The sequence below is a fragment of the Festucalex cinctus genome, chromosome 6 (assembly GCF_051991245.1).
Source record: "Festucalex cinctus isolate MCC-2025b chromosome 6, RoL_Fcin_1.0, whole genome shotgun sequence".
NCBI classification, from domain to species: Eukaryota; Metazoa; Chordata; class Actinopteri; order Syngnathiformes; family Syngnathidae; genus Festucalex; species Festucalex cinctus.
In genome coordinates this window covers 11,798,659-11,814,035 of record NC_135416.1, presented here as the reverse complement: position 1 = coordinate 11,814,035, position 15,377 = coordinate 11,798,659, and the positions used below count along the sequence as shown (strand labels likewise).

General features: G+C 37.0%; 1 protein-coding gene across 2 annotated transcripts in view; it reads right to left on the bottom strand.

Moving 5' to 3' along the window:
* ank2a (ankyrin 2a, neuronal) overlaps window positions 1–15,377 on the bottom strand; it is an 82,477-nt gene that overhangs the window by 34,687 nt on the left and 32,413 nt on the right. Inside the window, exons 9-39 of one of the 2 annotated variants that reach the window (XM_077524826.1) lie at window positions 14,336–14,434; window positions 13,968–14,066; window positions 13,516–13,713; window positions 13,347–13,445; window positions 12,524–12,622; window positions 12,143–12,241; window positions 11,782–11,979; window positions 11,594–11,692; window positions 10,382–10,480; window positions 10,068–10,265; window positions 9,801–9,899; window positions 8,801–8,899; window positions 8,609–8,707; window positions 8,433–8,531; window positions 8,277–8,349; window positions 8,100–8,150; window positions 6,995–7,121; window positions 6,807–6,873; window positions 6,619–6,722; window positions 6,321–6,356; window positions 5,045–5,269; window positions 4,817–4,915; window positions 3,513–3,667; window positions 2,233–2,444; window positions 1,942–2,149; window positions 1,780–1,876; window positions 1,460–1,688; window positions 935–1,060; window positions 727–849; window positions 615–647; window positions 510–531 (exon numbers count right to left, since the gene is read on the bottom strand). In XM_077524826.1, the coding sequence (XP_077380952.1) occupies window positions 510–531; window positions 615–647; window positions 727–849; window positions 935–1,060; window positions 1,460–1,688; window positions 1,780–1,876; window positions 1,942–2,149; window positions 2,233–2,444; window positions 3,513–3,667; window positions 4,817–4,915; window positions 5,045–5,269; window positions 6,321–6,356; window positions 6,619–6,722; window positions 6,807–6,873; window positions 6,995–7,121; window positions 8,100–8,150; window positions 8,277–8,349; window positions 8,433–8,531; window positions 8,609–8,707; window positions 8,801–8,899; window positions 9,801–9,899; window positions 10,068–10,265; window positions 10,382–10,480; window positions 11,594–11,692; window positions 11,782–11,979; window positions 12,143–12,241; window positions 12,524–12,622; window positions 13,347–13,445; window positions 13,516–13,713; window positions 13,968–14,066; window positions 14,336–14,434 (3,670 nt within the window). The remainder of the gene's footprint in view (window positions 1–509; window positions 532–614; window positions 648–726; window positions 850–934; window positions 1,061–1,459; window positions 1,689–1,779; window positions 1,877–1,941; window positions 2,150–2,232; window positions 2,445–3,512; window positions 3,668–4,816; window positions 4,916–5,044; window positions 5,270–6,320; window positions 6,357–6,618; window positions 6,723–6,806; window positions 6,874–6,994; window positions 7,122–8,099; window positions 8,151–8,276; window positions 8,350–8,432; window positions 8,532–8,608; window positions 8,708–8,800; window positions 8,900–9,800; window positions 9,900–10,067; window positions 10,266–10,381; window positions 10,481–11,593; window positions 11,693–11,781; window positions 11,980–12,142; window positions 12,242–12,523; window positions 12,623–13,346; window positions 13,446–13,515; window positions 13,714–13,967; window positions 14,067–14,335; window positions 14,435–15,377) is intronic. The other variant, XM_077524827.1, reaches the window with a different exon arrangement.

Below are 15,377 nucleotides of genomic sequence, written 5' to 3'. Positions count from 1 at the left end.
GACATTCTCATATGAAAATGTTTTACAACTTCCAATTAAGTGTGTTATGTAAAATGTAAATAAAAACAGAATACAATGATTTCCAAAATTATTTTTAATGTCTATTCCAAGGGTCGGCAACTTTTTTCCTCACAATTCTACCGCGGGCCCGGATTACATTTTCATCAGGAAAACCCTGCTTGGGATGTAACGATATCAGGAATTCACAATGTGGTTCTATCACGGTATTGGTTTCACAATATATTTATTGCAATATCGTTTCAAAGTTCACTGCGCTCGAATTTCAAGTTTGTGCTAATAAATCATAACAAAAAAGTAAACGATCCTCATATCTAAAAAAAAGCAAAACCTCATGAGTCAATTGCATTTCAAGGCACCACTGCATGTGCTTTTCATTAGACAGTGACAACTTTCAATGGGTTGATATATAATTGAACAGAATGTAATGATTTCAGATTACGTAACATATGACGGTGATGCTGATGCTAAACAATAAAAGTTTCACTTACATTTCTTGTCACTCTTCTCACTCTGCATGAGAAAGTAGATGAAGCAAAGTCAGCGGCAATACTTTATTTATTGTTGTCATAGTGCATCAGGAAGGTTTTGTTTACCTCGTCATCCATGTCTTGCTCTGAATCCGACTCCTATGAGAAGGAAGGAACCAATAATGTTCAATAATGCCAAACATCACATCAATTATAATGAAATCAATTTTAATCTGACCTTGGAATATATTGGGAGGGTTATGTTAAGGTTGCAGATGGCATTATGGTTCAAACTGCGGTATGTGCGTGGTTCTTTTGTGAAGGAAAGCCGACCACATGGCTCCTGTGCTGTGTCCCTAATCTGTGCATCGATTTAAAAACACAATTCACTCACTGGGTAAAGTGGTAGAAGTTGTACATGTGTAAAACAATGCGTGCTAACATACTTTAATGAAAAGAGCTAGTCGGTTCTCTTTGAAGGCAAAGAAGCTGAAGACATGATGCTGCCCACTCTTCGTTAGAGGCACCAGGTTTCCAAAACAGTCAGCAAATATTGGTTTTCCTTCCAAGACCTGAGTTCACATAACAACAATTATCAGTATTTAAACACACTATTGAAACCAAAAGGTCTGCCACTCTCTTGATATTACACACCAGGCTTATTATTCGATATATTTACACATCAATTGTAATATTTAGCCCCTCTTATGTTGGAAATGGCTGTCACAATTATCTCCATGTAGCAAAGCTTTACTAGCAAACACCTTTCAAGGTGATGCCTGTTAGAATCAAGCTCTAGGGGTCTAGAGGAGAGATTAGTTATCTTTTAGACTTTGGAAAGAGGAGCTTCAGGAAAGCATAATGACCAAAGATACATTTTTTTTGTTTTGATAAATTGGGGGACCCTCAACACACTCTAGCAGAGTCCCTCTTCTAGATTTAACTCCTCCCACTCAATGCCAACACTTCACCTCAACATCTCGGCTCCGTGCAACTTCTGTGAAGTTCTCTTGTTGCTCCAGCGTCTTGTCCATTTTGTCGTCAGTCATGCAGAAACAGCGAAGTCGTGCTTCAATGGGGTCCAAGGTCTTGGCAAAGATGACAAACTTGGCCATATATGGGACGCAAATGATCTCTCTGTACAACTGAGAACCAAAACTAACAGAATCCTGGACTTGTCGACAGTCTATCAGCCAGAATCTAAAAATGCGAGCGACGTTTAGAGTCAATGACATTACGGTTACATCAAGGTATTAATCACGTTAAGAGATGGACTAGACATGACCTTTACCTTGCTGACACATTGGTCGTGAATGAAACACACTGATTAACAAAGGTAAGAGGTGTAGAGCCAGTGATGTCTTCCCATTGAGCCGGTGTTGTTCCGCCTGAAACAGAAACAGTTTTTGTTATTTGAGTCAAAAAAATAAAAAAGAAATTTTCTCAGACATACCCGTGATACTGCAAAGCAAACGTAACGTGGGTGTTTCCCCGCTGTACACAGATCCGACCCCTTCATTGTTTGAGCTCTTGGGAATAGGGATTGTCATAGTGATCGGTTTGTGGAACTTCCTTCTTCTTGGTTCCAGTGTGACAATTGGACTGAATGTCGCTTTGTTGCCAAGGATCTTTCTCACCACGTCCACTTCAATGGGTTGAGCCTGAGACGTTTTCCAAAAAACATTTGTCATCTTATGGACCACGTCGGTTGCGTCGAACCAAGGAGCTCATGTACTGTACAGACCTGCAGCCCAACTCGGATCTTCTTAGTGAGGGCTCCTTCAGGGAAGACAGCCTGTACCTGAGGAACAAGAGTGCTACTGAGGACGCCGCCCTCTGGACCGATCAGATGGCTGTCCTGCTTTATCCTAGACACCACAGCAAAGTACTGTGGGAAGTCTCGCGTGATGATGCGGCAGATTCTTTTCTTCTCAAGCTCTTCAGGGGAATCCAGTTCTATGAAGTACAGACACAGTCAACAATTTTTCAACAACGCAAGACTTTGACAAGTTGCCATTACAAAGATTAAGGAAAGTTGAGCCCAAGATCAATGACTTTAATCAAGCAGTTGATTCCGAAACAGCAGACAACCCTACACCTCTGCAAAAGTGATCTTGAGACCAATCTAGATATTCAAACCTGTTTGTGATCAAAAATTGAGTGCCACAGCATTTTAGAATTTGGGATTTGACTAAAATCTTCCAGAAAAATAGGTCTGTAAGATTGCTCATAACTTCAGAATTTCATGGAGACATGCATCATACGTTAGCCAATCGCTGTAAACGTCTCCTCTTCCAGAGAATCATAAATTATAGTTAGCTCATTTGCTCCCAAAAACGTATATAATACGTTCTATTTTAAATGTTTAAAGTGTCCCAAAGACGTTTTTAAATGTTTTTTTTTATTTTTTATTTTTTTTATGCTCGAGCATACAGGAGGCTTTGATGCAGCCTCTCAGCTGCAAAGAACGGTTGATAAAATGGTAGTTATTACACAAACGGCCAGCAGGTGGATTCGTGAATAATGATGAAACTTAGCCATATTTTAATGCTAATTGCTGCAAACCGGAAAAGGATAAAACTATACTTTTTTTTCATGATGAAAGAAGAGACTCTAATCTTTCTTTTGGCAGGTAACATGCTTTTATAACAATAGAACACAATATTCTGTAGGCCTTGCAAAATCAGTCAAAATCCAGTAAAACAGTCGGTAGCGAACGGGATTTCTTCTGTGAAAATGGCTGGCAGCGAATGAGTTAATAAGGTTGGAGTATGATTGTGATAGTTTAAACAAAGACTTCAACTGTAAATTGGGAACTTCTTTCCAAAATGTATGCAAATGGTAAAAAAAACAAAAAAAACAATAATTTGAAGGATAATCTCTAACAGTTGTATTTGTAGTTGTGTGGCTGCTGTTACCTTGTAAAAGTCATCATACTGTATACCCAAGTAGTTTTTTTTTTTAATTCTACACGATTGGCCAGTGACCATCAGTAACATCAGATTAACTACTTTGAGTCCTTACTTTCATCCATTCCATTAAGTATCTGGTTGAGCTCCTCTTCAGTGAAATCACAGTGGTGCTCCCTCCAGTTTTCTCCCGATTCACTCCTCAAGATCACCAACTCCCTCTCAGTGCCCCGCAGAGCGGCAAAATGTGGGATCTCCACAATCACTGGACTAATGAGAGAAACGGAATACGCAAATGAGAACTATTTAAAATAATCAATAACGTTACAATATGTCAAAAGCCTTAAATTATGAACCACCTTCAAAAGCAAAATAACAGAATCTCAAATAATAATAATTAGGTGTTAGTCATGCAGGGTAACATTCAAAGGCACTAAAAAGAAAAACATTTCATTCAGTACTAAGACATTGCAAAACAATAAAACAAGATCAGTGGGTGTACAGTATAAAATCATGTAAATAACTAAACAACAAAACAGACAAAAAAAGCACATCTTTCAACTGGTGCTTGAAAAGTTTATAAAGGCATAATTTTAGTCTGAAAAAGTACAGTCGTTTGTCTTGCAGTGCCACATTGTTCCACAAGGGGTTGTAGCCAGAAGAAGAAGAAGAAAAAAAGCCAATTCCATATATCATTTGTTCTTTTAACTTTCTGTTGGCGATTCGAAAACAAATAAAATGAAAAAGTGGCTGATTCTTTTATTTGTTTAAAAAAAAAAAAAAAAAAAAAGGTAAGTCCACATGTGGACATGAATGAGTTGACAACAACAATGTAATCAAACAAGCAAAAATCCTAAAATCAATTTTCATGTCTTCCTCCTTAAGAGTCACATTTTATTTCTCTAAAGTTTAGAGAATCGTTGGTTTAGACTCTAAACCAACGATTCCCAACCATTAAGTCTTAAAAGCTCATTATGGGTGCCACGAGAAATAGTACAATTTAACTTACTTTGTCAGAAACTCATTCTTTATTTAATCACAAATATATCTTTGATCATATATATATATATATATATATATATATATATATATATATATATATATATATATATATGAACTAACTATGGAATAAATCAGTCACTTTTTCACCTTTTTTTTTCTTTGAGGATTTCCAATTGAACATGGAAAGGATACACAGCCAGCCCAGCTTCCAACTAGGCTAAAGAACTTCCAGTGAACTTGGACACTGTGCTGCCCCTTTACTTTGGGTTAAAAATAACCAATATCTAATTCAGACAAATTATACCTTAACCCATATCATGAAAGACACAACAACATAAAAAAAAAAAAACCTAAATAAAAATACACGATCTTGGATGAAAACTGGATCTTGGGATGGGCAGGGTGGGCCCCTCCTACCCGAGGAACTTGGTTCCTGGAGGACCCAGTTGCAGGATGCGACTGACCAGGCTCTCGCCCTCATTCAGAGGGGGCGGAGCTGTGGGAAGGTGAAGCTTACTGATCCATGTGCAGCACGGGAAGGAGTGAAGAAGACAGTATGAACAGAACACACCAGCGTAAAACCACTCACACACACCCCAACAACCACTCACATTGACTCCCACCCAGTCCTCAACACATGCTTACCCCAGGAACTGGGCTCCGGTGGGTCCCACTTCAATGATGCGCCCAGCCAGCCCTTCACCTTCGACCATCGGGGGCATGGAGGCCAGACGGTGTCTCTTCACCAGCCTACATGTCACCCTGGTCGGTGCGGAACACTTCCTTGGTGGCACGATGATGCGCAGGCCGTTATGACGACAGCCTCGCATGGCCCCGCCTCTTGCGTCTACCATGAAACTGACCAGAAAGCTAAAAGACAGGCACATACCAGAATCAGCATAAAAGCTTTCAACAACGTTGAATCATTTCGTTGACTATATGCAACTTCATGCAGACAAAGCAAAGACAGTAAAAAAAGGGGTTACATTTCCATCATCATTCAGAATTGATATATTAACACAAGGACATGATAGTCACACTTGGTTCAAGGCAATTCTCAGGTTTCATTCCACTCGATATGTTAGGTGCAAGCAAGGCAGGCAAATACCGCAATTTTCTCAGAAGAATCAATTATTCATCTCCATGTAGAAGAAATAATATAAGAATATTAATTATATACAGTATATATTGTTTTCTTTAATTAATTCTTTCAATACACAATACTGTACACAACATGGAATCATAAAAAAATATATATATATATATGTTTAAGAGATTGCTGCAGCACATCACAATGTATTACATTAGAGGTAATAAACAATATCAACCATTAAAAATGTGAATTATTATTAAACAGTACAAGTGGTAGCGCCCTGGAGCAGTTTAGAGCCTTTTTGACAGACATAACTTTTTGTGTTAGCCTTGGTTGGTCTAAGTCCCGCTCTGCCCCACTCTCGTATGGTGTTCCACAGGGTTCTATTTTGGAGCCCCTGATTTTTCATTTTATTGGTTGCCCGTGTTCCATCTTAAGAAAACATTGCATTTCCTTTCACTGCTATGTGGATGACAGCTATATTTATTGATTGTTTTATCTTACCATTATCATTCTTATTACATAGAAATAAGGTAAAGTATTAGAAACATCTCCCATAATTAAGCTGATCAAACGATGTATGACCACAGTAATAATGGATTGTGTATCAGATTACAACAAAGACCTGTGATTGATCAATCTAGAGAACAGATTTGGGACGTTTGCAGTTAACTAGATGTGCAAAATCGTGCATTAGCAAACCATGCATGGAGTAACATGGAAATGGCGGAATGTTTTTTTTCAATCATAAGGCAAATCTCAGAGCATATGAGAAAAAGGACAAAGAAGAGAGGAGGCAGAGAAAAAAGGCAAAACAAAGAGAATCACCTGCTGTTGTCATGGTCTACGCAAGGAGACGAACGGCTAAAAGCAGAATACAACAACACCCAATCACAAATCACAAAAGATGAGTGTGCACACAGAAGCCACAAGACAAAAAAAAAAAGAGGAAAAAAATAATTGGAGTGATTTAAGTGAGAAAAATATAAGACAAAGAAAGTGAAAAAGTGACTCATTCTAAACACACAATGATATAAAATGTGCAAAAGCAGCCTCATTTAAATGATATCCCACAGCTGCAGTGTCACTTCATCAAGAAACAGTGTGTGTCTTTTTGGAATAATACCCAGAGTGCAGCAGACTGGAAGACAAGACCACATTATCAAGGTGCTCAGCCCCCCAGCTTAAACGGAATGAGTCCTTGTCTTGCTCCCTTGACAGTGCTGACACCTAAAGGCAAACAAAACAATATTCATATTTCACTCCTATTCACATTTTTTTTTAATTTTTTTTTTTTATATGATCTGTCCTCACTTGATGGCTAGTAATCATGTCCTCAATGAGAACACCATCCCTCTGATGGAAGCTTTGGTGCTGAGGCCTGAAGCGGATGTGACACATTCAGAATGTGTATGAATCATCATGATGATGAATTACCATTTATTCAAGTTAATAGTATCTATTTTTTTTTTACTGTTATTTTTATTATTCAATATAGTGACCTGTCCAGGTTGTGACTCATGTAGCTGAAGCTGTCCAAATAGTGTCCTGGTAGAGAGTCATCGCCAAGCTCTCGGAGGTCCTCTGCTCTCAGGTACTCGCCACCGTCGCCCGTCATTGTGTCCTCACCTGTGCAATAGACATATTTGCCGTGTCAGAAAGTACTAAATATTTCGTTCAATGTGACATATTTACATGATTACGCATCTGATATCTATTGAACTTCGTATGTTTCGACTTCTCAAGAAATAGAGCATTCAGCATTAGCATAGCATTAGCAATTCTTGCTAATCTTCAAAGCCGTGTTTCCTTTTTCAGTCTTTCACAATTTAACTCAGCTTTCGGTCACTGTGAATGTGGAAAGCTTCATTTTGGAACACAATTTGTTTTGTTTATTATGGCTAGCTTTGTAACTGCTACCACAACAAAGATGAAATAGATTTCAGAGTTAGAGATGCTGCAATGCTATCGTGTTGTCTTAAACCTCCCCTGGTACTAACTCAGGGAAGATTATATTTTTGTTTGCTGCGTGACACTAACGCAGACACCTTGAAATGGAAAATAACACCACTAAAGCCTGTGGTTTTTAAAGACAGATTTATTTTTTTTTAACAGTGATGATGACTTCAGATATGTTAAATGGCAAAATGGTGTGAGAACAGACTTGAGTCTGTGACAAGCAGAAAACTCAAGAAAATAAATGTGTATGTAACCAGTTGGTTTGTTTACATACTGTTGAGATGCTAATGTCACACGGTGAGTTTTTAGATTTGTTATTGGTAAGTAGGAGTAGATTTTTTTTCCCATTTAAATAATACATATTAAATGGGGTCACAAGTAGGGTACAATGTAAGTGTGATAAAACAAAGTAATGTCAATTGAAATGTTTTAGGTCCCTCTGAATGGAATAGTGTTTTATTGGAAATTGTATCAATATGTTTGAAATAATAAGATTTTTTTCCATAAACACACTATAGCGGAAAAAAAATAAAAAAATGCCTGTGGTAAATCATACACGCACTTCGGACATAATGGGAGTGGTGCATATGAGGCATAACACATTAGTATAATGCCCACGCCAGGTGGTCAGGCAAAATGCAGTAGTACCTTCCAGCTCTAGAGACATCTCAGAGCAAGGGTCATCTTCAAGCCAAAGAGCTATGAAACATAATGCTTTTAACACTCACTACATCACCCACAATACATATGCTTTGACAACAATGACAAATGCAGCAGTCAACGGTTAAATGAAAAAAAATTAAATAAACAAATATAAATTCTCACCTTCTTCATCAGACACATCAAGGATTTCCGTCATAGTCTCCGGGACGTTAAGTTTGTGTTTCTCTGTGACCGTCTGACATACAAATGATTGAGAGAACATAAAAATTAGTAAAGCATGCAATTTGACATCTTAAGCTGAACATTTGAAATATTTACTGTTGTAGTAGTGATGACTTCCTCAGTGACCACTTTCAGTGTGTCCACCACTGAGATGTAACCCAGACGCCGGGCAATGGATAGAGCTGTGTTTCCATTCTAAGGTAACGAAATATCATTTAAGTTTTGTTTCTACAAACTGTTTGCAATTTTTGTCATTTTGCTGTCCTTCTCACCACTGTAGTAGCACTTGGTTTGGCCCCATGCTGCAGCAAAACATTGATGATGTGTGTGTTCCCTTGTTGTGCTGCCTGGTGGAGAGGAGTGTATCCATTCTACGGGACAGATTGAACAAGTGTCATTATGTTTTGTTGTTATTTACAATGAAAAACAAAATATTAGTGCCATTATACAGCTTTGGATTTTACCTTGGTTTTGGCGTTGACACTGGCACCTTGCTGTAATAGGAAGTTGACCATCTTGGCATTTCCATAGTGACAGGCTACTATTAGAGGGGTGTAGCCAAGCTGATGGGTGGACAAAATAAAAGTAGCAGATTTTAAGATTACTGTAAGTTTACTGTTTTAATGTATTATTTTTTTTTATTTAATGCCATTTTTAAAATTTTTATTGAAAAATGTAATAAAAAAATAATTTTAGTTTAATTTTTTTTTAAATTTTTTTTAATTTACTGTCAGTCATTTTTCCAATTTGTATTTATTTATTTATTTTTTTTAGATAAAAATGCATCCGCACTATTTGGACTAGAGCAGCTTGATGTAAACATTCCCCATTATTTCGCAATGAATAATGGATGATTATTGCTTAGTGAAATAATGCAGTCATATGCAAAAGATAGGCATCTACGAAGGAGGATATTTTGGTGTTTATGATTAGAATTGTTCAGGCTAACCTTTACAAAATACTTGGCCCAAAGTTAAAAAAAATAAAATAAAATTAATAATAATAATAATAATAATAATAATAATAATAATAATAATAATAATAATAATAATAATAATAATAATAAAATATTGAAAAGGGTCCCTCTGTGGATACCTTGACTAGGGCCAAAAATAAACAAATTCTAATAGAAATGTGTATCTTCCTGGACTATAAAGCACCATAAGAACAAGAGCTATTTAAATTATATAACAGATAAAAACTTGACTAATCCTGCTGATAAGTGACTGGCGTAAGATGTGCCCATTAAAATAAATGGGCAATTTAGCAGAATATAAAAGTACAGTATTGCAGTACTTACTTCATGCCAGTAGATGGCAGATTGTTACACGGATGTACACTGTTTTTCTATCACTTTAAAACCATTCCCAGGCATCTTAATAACATTTCTGCGGCAGTATTTTGTCAAAATACCCCAAGGATTAAGAACTATAATTTCATTAAAAAGATATGCCCTGTGTGTACCTTTGTTTGCTGGTCCAAGTTGGCATCGTGTTTGGCTAATACTTCTGCAGCACTGACTCTGTCCTCCTGTGCTGTGAGATGCAGAGGAGTCAGTCCACTCTGTAGCACAAAAAGACACCGTGGGTCACTTTTCAAAGCATTGGTTCATTACACGTGAACTTCCAGTGATTCTATGACATCTTTACTGTATTGTTTTCTGGCCTATTTGTGCAGGAAAAAAAATACAAGCTGGACTCTTGAGCATCAACACAAAACTACTTTCTGGACCTTGGTTGCTGTGTTGATGTGAGCGCCTTTGCCCAGTAGCAAGTTGGCCATCTCAGCGTGTCCCTCCTGTGCAGCCAGGTGAAGAGGACTGACTCCCTGCTTGGTCAGAACATTGGTCTCTGCGCCATACTGCAGCAGGGCAAGCGCAATGTTAGTCTGGTTCTTTTTGGCCGCGATGTGAAGGGGAGTGTAGCCATTCTGTTCAAAGAAAAAACAAACAGCGGCAACATGAATTCACTGTCAGGTGTGGCTTATGTGAGCCATACATCACCACTGTGACCTTTTCTATGACTTTTTTTTGACAAACCCCTCACCTTTGCAGTAGCATGAGGAGAAGCCCCTTTGTCCAGCAGTAGGAGCGCCACCTCTTGGTTGTCATAATGAGCCGCTACATGGAGTGGCGTTAGGCCATTCTGTATGAGCACGCATTTTGTTACACAATATGCATATACACTGACCAACTGCATCGGCTGCATATAGAAATTCTCAAAGGTAAAATAACGCTAATTAACTATTAATTAATTATAATAATTTAAGCAGTTTGGAGAATGAATGAATGAATTAATGGATGAATTTTCAAAAATCTTTTTTTTTTTTTGGTCCAGTAATGTTTTTGTTTTAACTCATTTGCTCCCAAAAATGTATAAATACATTCTATTTAAATGTTTTAAGTGTCCCAAAGACGTATTTATGTTTTTTGTTTTTTTTTATGCTAGAGCATACAGCTTCTGAATTGCAGCGAAAGGGCGAAGCAATGGTAGTAATTACAAAAACGGCCAACAGGTGGCAGAAGAGTATCAGAGATCAACTAGGGCCATGTTGCAACAATCTGATTTCCCCACAGTTCTAAACTGATTTGTGAATAATTATGAAACCTAATTATATTCTAATGCCAATTGCTGCAAAACGGAAACAGACAAAAATATACATTTTTTCCTGATGAAAGAAGAGACTCTATTCTTTCTTTTGATAGGTTTTTATAGCAATAGAACACAATACTCTGTGGGCTTTGCAAAATCAGTCAAAATCCAGTCAAATAGCCAGGGGTAAAGGGGGTTGCTTCAGTGAAAATGGCTGGGAGTGATTGAGTTAAATACAATATTTTTTATGTTACTATATGGTGCCACTGCTTTATAAATAAATCTCATAATGCTTTATTTATCCAATGAGACTTAGTGATGATGAATACTATAGAAGTGGAGAATTACATAGCATCATCTCCAGAGAGCTGTTATATTATCATACTGCTGAATAAGGTAACCAAAATAAACATACTGTATCTGTGTAAAGGCAGCAATAATACAGTGCTATAGCTCATAAATACAGCTCTTGTACTTCTATACTGCAGGCGTACCTAATAAAATCACCAATGAATGTACGCCACAAATAAATCTTCACACAGACACTTACAGGTTAGAAATTATAGTCATTATTAACATTGACCTGTCATAACTTCATTTTGCCTTTAAACCAACATTCTGTACAGAGGTTATAAATTAAAAGAAAAATAAATATCTTCATCTCACCTTGCCTGCATCGTCAGGGAGAGCTTTGCGTTGAAGTAGCAGCTTTGCCACATCAAGGCTTCCATACTTAGCGGCAACATGTAATGGAGTAAATCCTTTCTGTAATAGTGGAAAACCAGAATAAAAAAACAAGAATAAGAAATGTGAAGTCATGTTTAGCTGTGCTTTCTAAAATGTCTTTTGCTCACCTTGGTGGCCATGGAGTGCGAAGCTCCGGCCTCCAGAAGCACAGCGGCTGTCTCCACTTGGCCCTCTCTTGCTGAAATGTGGAGGGGGGTGTAACCATTGATGGTGGCAGCATCCGGGTGGGCCATGTGCTGTAGAAGCAGCTGGACAATGTCGGTCTTCCCTAATCGGGATGCGATGTGGAGGGGAGTCTGGTCCTCCTTTGAGTGAAGAATCAAGTAGGGTAAAATCACAAAGTTAAGTCAAGTCAAGTCAAGTCAAGTCAAGTCATCTTTATTTATATAAAGGAGTTAATACGTACACCCGAAGATTAATATTCAATTGTGTAGTTACGAAGCAGAAATATGTTCAGTGCTGACTCACCCTGGCCATGGCATCCACCAGCGCTCCGTTCCTCAGCAAACAGCGCACCACCTCCATCTGGCCTGCTCGAGCCGCCATGTGGAGAGCTGTCTCACCACGCTTTTCACCAAAGACAGAATGTCATTATGCTCGGCAGAATAATTGTTTTGTCTTGGAAGGACGAGGTATCAGGGAGAACCACGTGGTCCTGTGAAACCTCTAATATGATTTCACTATTATATCATTAAGAGGTGTGTCACAATGCTTTACGAGAGAGAATACATTATTTATTATACAAACTCCAATTCTAGTGAAATTGGCAAAAAAAAAAACAATAAATAATTCCCAATTTCAAATTAGAGAGTTAATTTTCGATCACCCTGTATGTCGTGTCAAACTTACAATGTTGCGGACATCAGGAGAGGCTCCATTCTGCAGTAGAAGTAGAACAATGTTGAGGTGGCCCATGAAGGCAGCGACATGGATGGGAGTCAAGCCGGACTAAAAGAACATGAGAGCAAAGACAGTTCTAATATGTTGCATCAAAAGTAAGTAAATAAAATAAATAAATAAATAAATAAATAAATAATATATTTTTGGACTTTCTGATTTGCTTGATGCTTTTTGGCAAATTCTAAAGCAATTTGTACACTTTGCAGAGCCAAATTCAAATAGCATATTCATTGAACACCTTTGACGTATCATCTCAGAGCAAAATTCCCTATTCAAGTTACCGTGTCGCAAATCAAGTGTGGTGCTTGTGACCAGAACTATACCTTTAAGCAAGAAGTTCTGAGAATTGTTTCTATGAAAAAAAAAAAAGATGACCTATAACGCTGAGTTCATTTTGATTTGTTTTGTTAAGAGCTGTATTTTACAGAACTATTCAAGGATCGAAGAACGCTATTAAAACAGTCTTTGATGATAAATATACTTTGTATTTGATGATTTGACATTAATTCCAAAATTTTAAATATATATATATATATATATATATATATATATATATATATATATATATATATATATATATATATATATATATATATATATATATACATATATGTTACTAGCTTTGAAGAAAAAAGTAGAAGCAGAAGTAGAAAAATGTGATTAATCGCGATTAATCACAACTAATTAGGGAAAATTGTGCAATTAATTAGATTAAAAAAAAATACTCATTTGACAGCACTAATATAAATATGAAATATTCTTAACATCTCACCTCAGTTATAGCCTGGATGGATGCTCCATATTTCACCAACAATTCCATCACTTTCACCCGATTCTTCTTACAAGCGATGTGCAGGGGAGTGAATCCATTCTAGTAGTGCGAGAAAGATATATTTCAAGCTCATATGACACGTCATGTTATGGCCAATATGTATGCATACAAGTGCTCTGGCATTGGGGTTGGCCTTCTTATCCAGAAGCAGCTTGGTGACCCTGTAGTGGCCACAGTGAGCTGCGACGTGCAGCGCGGTGAGGTAGTCCAGTGTGACATCATCAACCGGAGCCTTGTCCTGCAGCAGCAGCTTCACACACTCTACGTGGTCGCCCTGGGCTGACATGTGTAGTGGGGACAATCCATTCTGCGGATGATGAGGAAATATATTAGTGTATAAGTTTATGGTACACACTCACCCGACACATGGACAATCTAATGAGAGTCGATGTGAGTATGATCTGAAAGGCTGTTTCGTTGTTTCATGCTTATTCATGTGCTATGTTTCCTTTGTCATATAGAATTACACTTCATGAGGTTGAAGATGTGAATGTTTTCCTGTCCAATGGATTACACTATCCTCGCCTATCACAAAACATGTGTACATTAATCAAGCATTACCTTCGTTCTGGCTAAAATAGGCGCTCCTTTCTCCAGCAGCAGCTCCACTGCTGCATCATGTCCACTCCTGGCTGCACAGTGTAGAGGCGTAAGCCCATCCTAGGATGATCAAATTTAAGTGAGTTAAGATGGTTGACTTGAATAGAGCAATGCCACACATTAGGCAACCATGAGGTCATCCAACTTGCAAAAATGATTATTTATTTACTCCATTTTATATTACTCATTTTTTATACATATCAATTTTGTGGCATTTTTGAGGGATTTTTCTGTAAAATGTAAAATACCTTGGCTCAAGGTACACTGGGAAAGAGGCTGAATGTCTGCTTTGCTGACTGTTTTGCAAAAAAGCCAGTGTGCAGACTCACCCTGGTCTTAGCGTCGATCTGAGCTCCTCGGTCCAACAGCAGGACCACCATGTTGGTGTTGCCTCTCTTTGAGGCCACATGCAGAGGTGTTATTCCATTCTGACAGGACAGATGACAACACATTGGGAAGGATATGAATATTGTTATTGCAAGATTACAGCAACTCGGCTTGAATTTGGCTTGAAAATATTATAACAAGAATTTAACCCACGATATAGAAAGTCATACAGATAGAGAACAAGTATTTTTCATTGAGAATAGGCTGCTGTTGTAACTGACAGTTACACTGACTAATGTGAAAAAAGCAGCAGAAATAACACAAAAGTAGCAAAAAAAGATGAATTTTATGAGTAGTTATCATATCCCGGACAACTTTTGAAACCTTTTGTCATTTGTTTTACTTTTGGTACTGTAGACAAAAACATGAAATTTTAGGGCTGCTCCATTATGGAAAAAATAATAATCACGAATACTTTAGCAATATTTGAAATCACGATTATTCAAACGATTATTTATTTTTCAGTACAAAACAAGAAAATGTTTAAGCATTTAAAAATATAAAGACCAATTTAAAAAAACAATAGAAACACTGTAATTATGCAAGTTTCTTTTGGACCAAACAGAATTTATAACAATATGTATTTATTTATTTATTTATTTATTTATTTATTTATTTATGCTGGCAAAAACTTGAAGTTGAAGTGCAGCTTGTGCACTGTGCAGTAGGAAAAACATTATTTTTTTTGGTACAACTAAAGAAAATGTTTACACGTTTAAAAATATTAAGACCAATTAAAAAAAAAAATGAAATACTGTAATTATGCAAGTTTCTTTTGGACCAAACAGAATTTATAATAATATTTATTTATTTATTTATTTATTTATTTATTTATTTATGTTGGCAAAAACTTAAAGTTTTTGCACTGTGCAGTAGGAAAAACATTTATTTATTTGGTAGAAAAAAAGAAAGAAAATGTTTACAACTAAAGAAAATGTTTACACGTTTAAAAATATTAAGACCAATTAAAAAAAAAAATGAAAT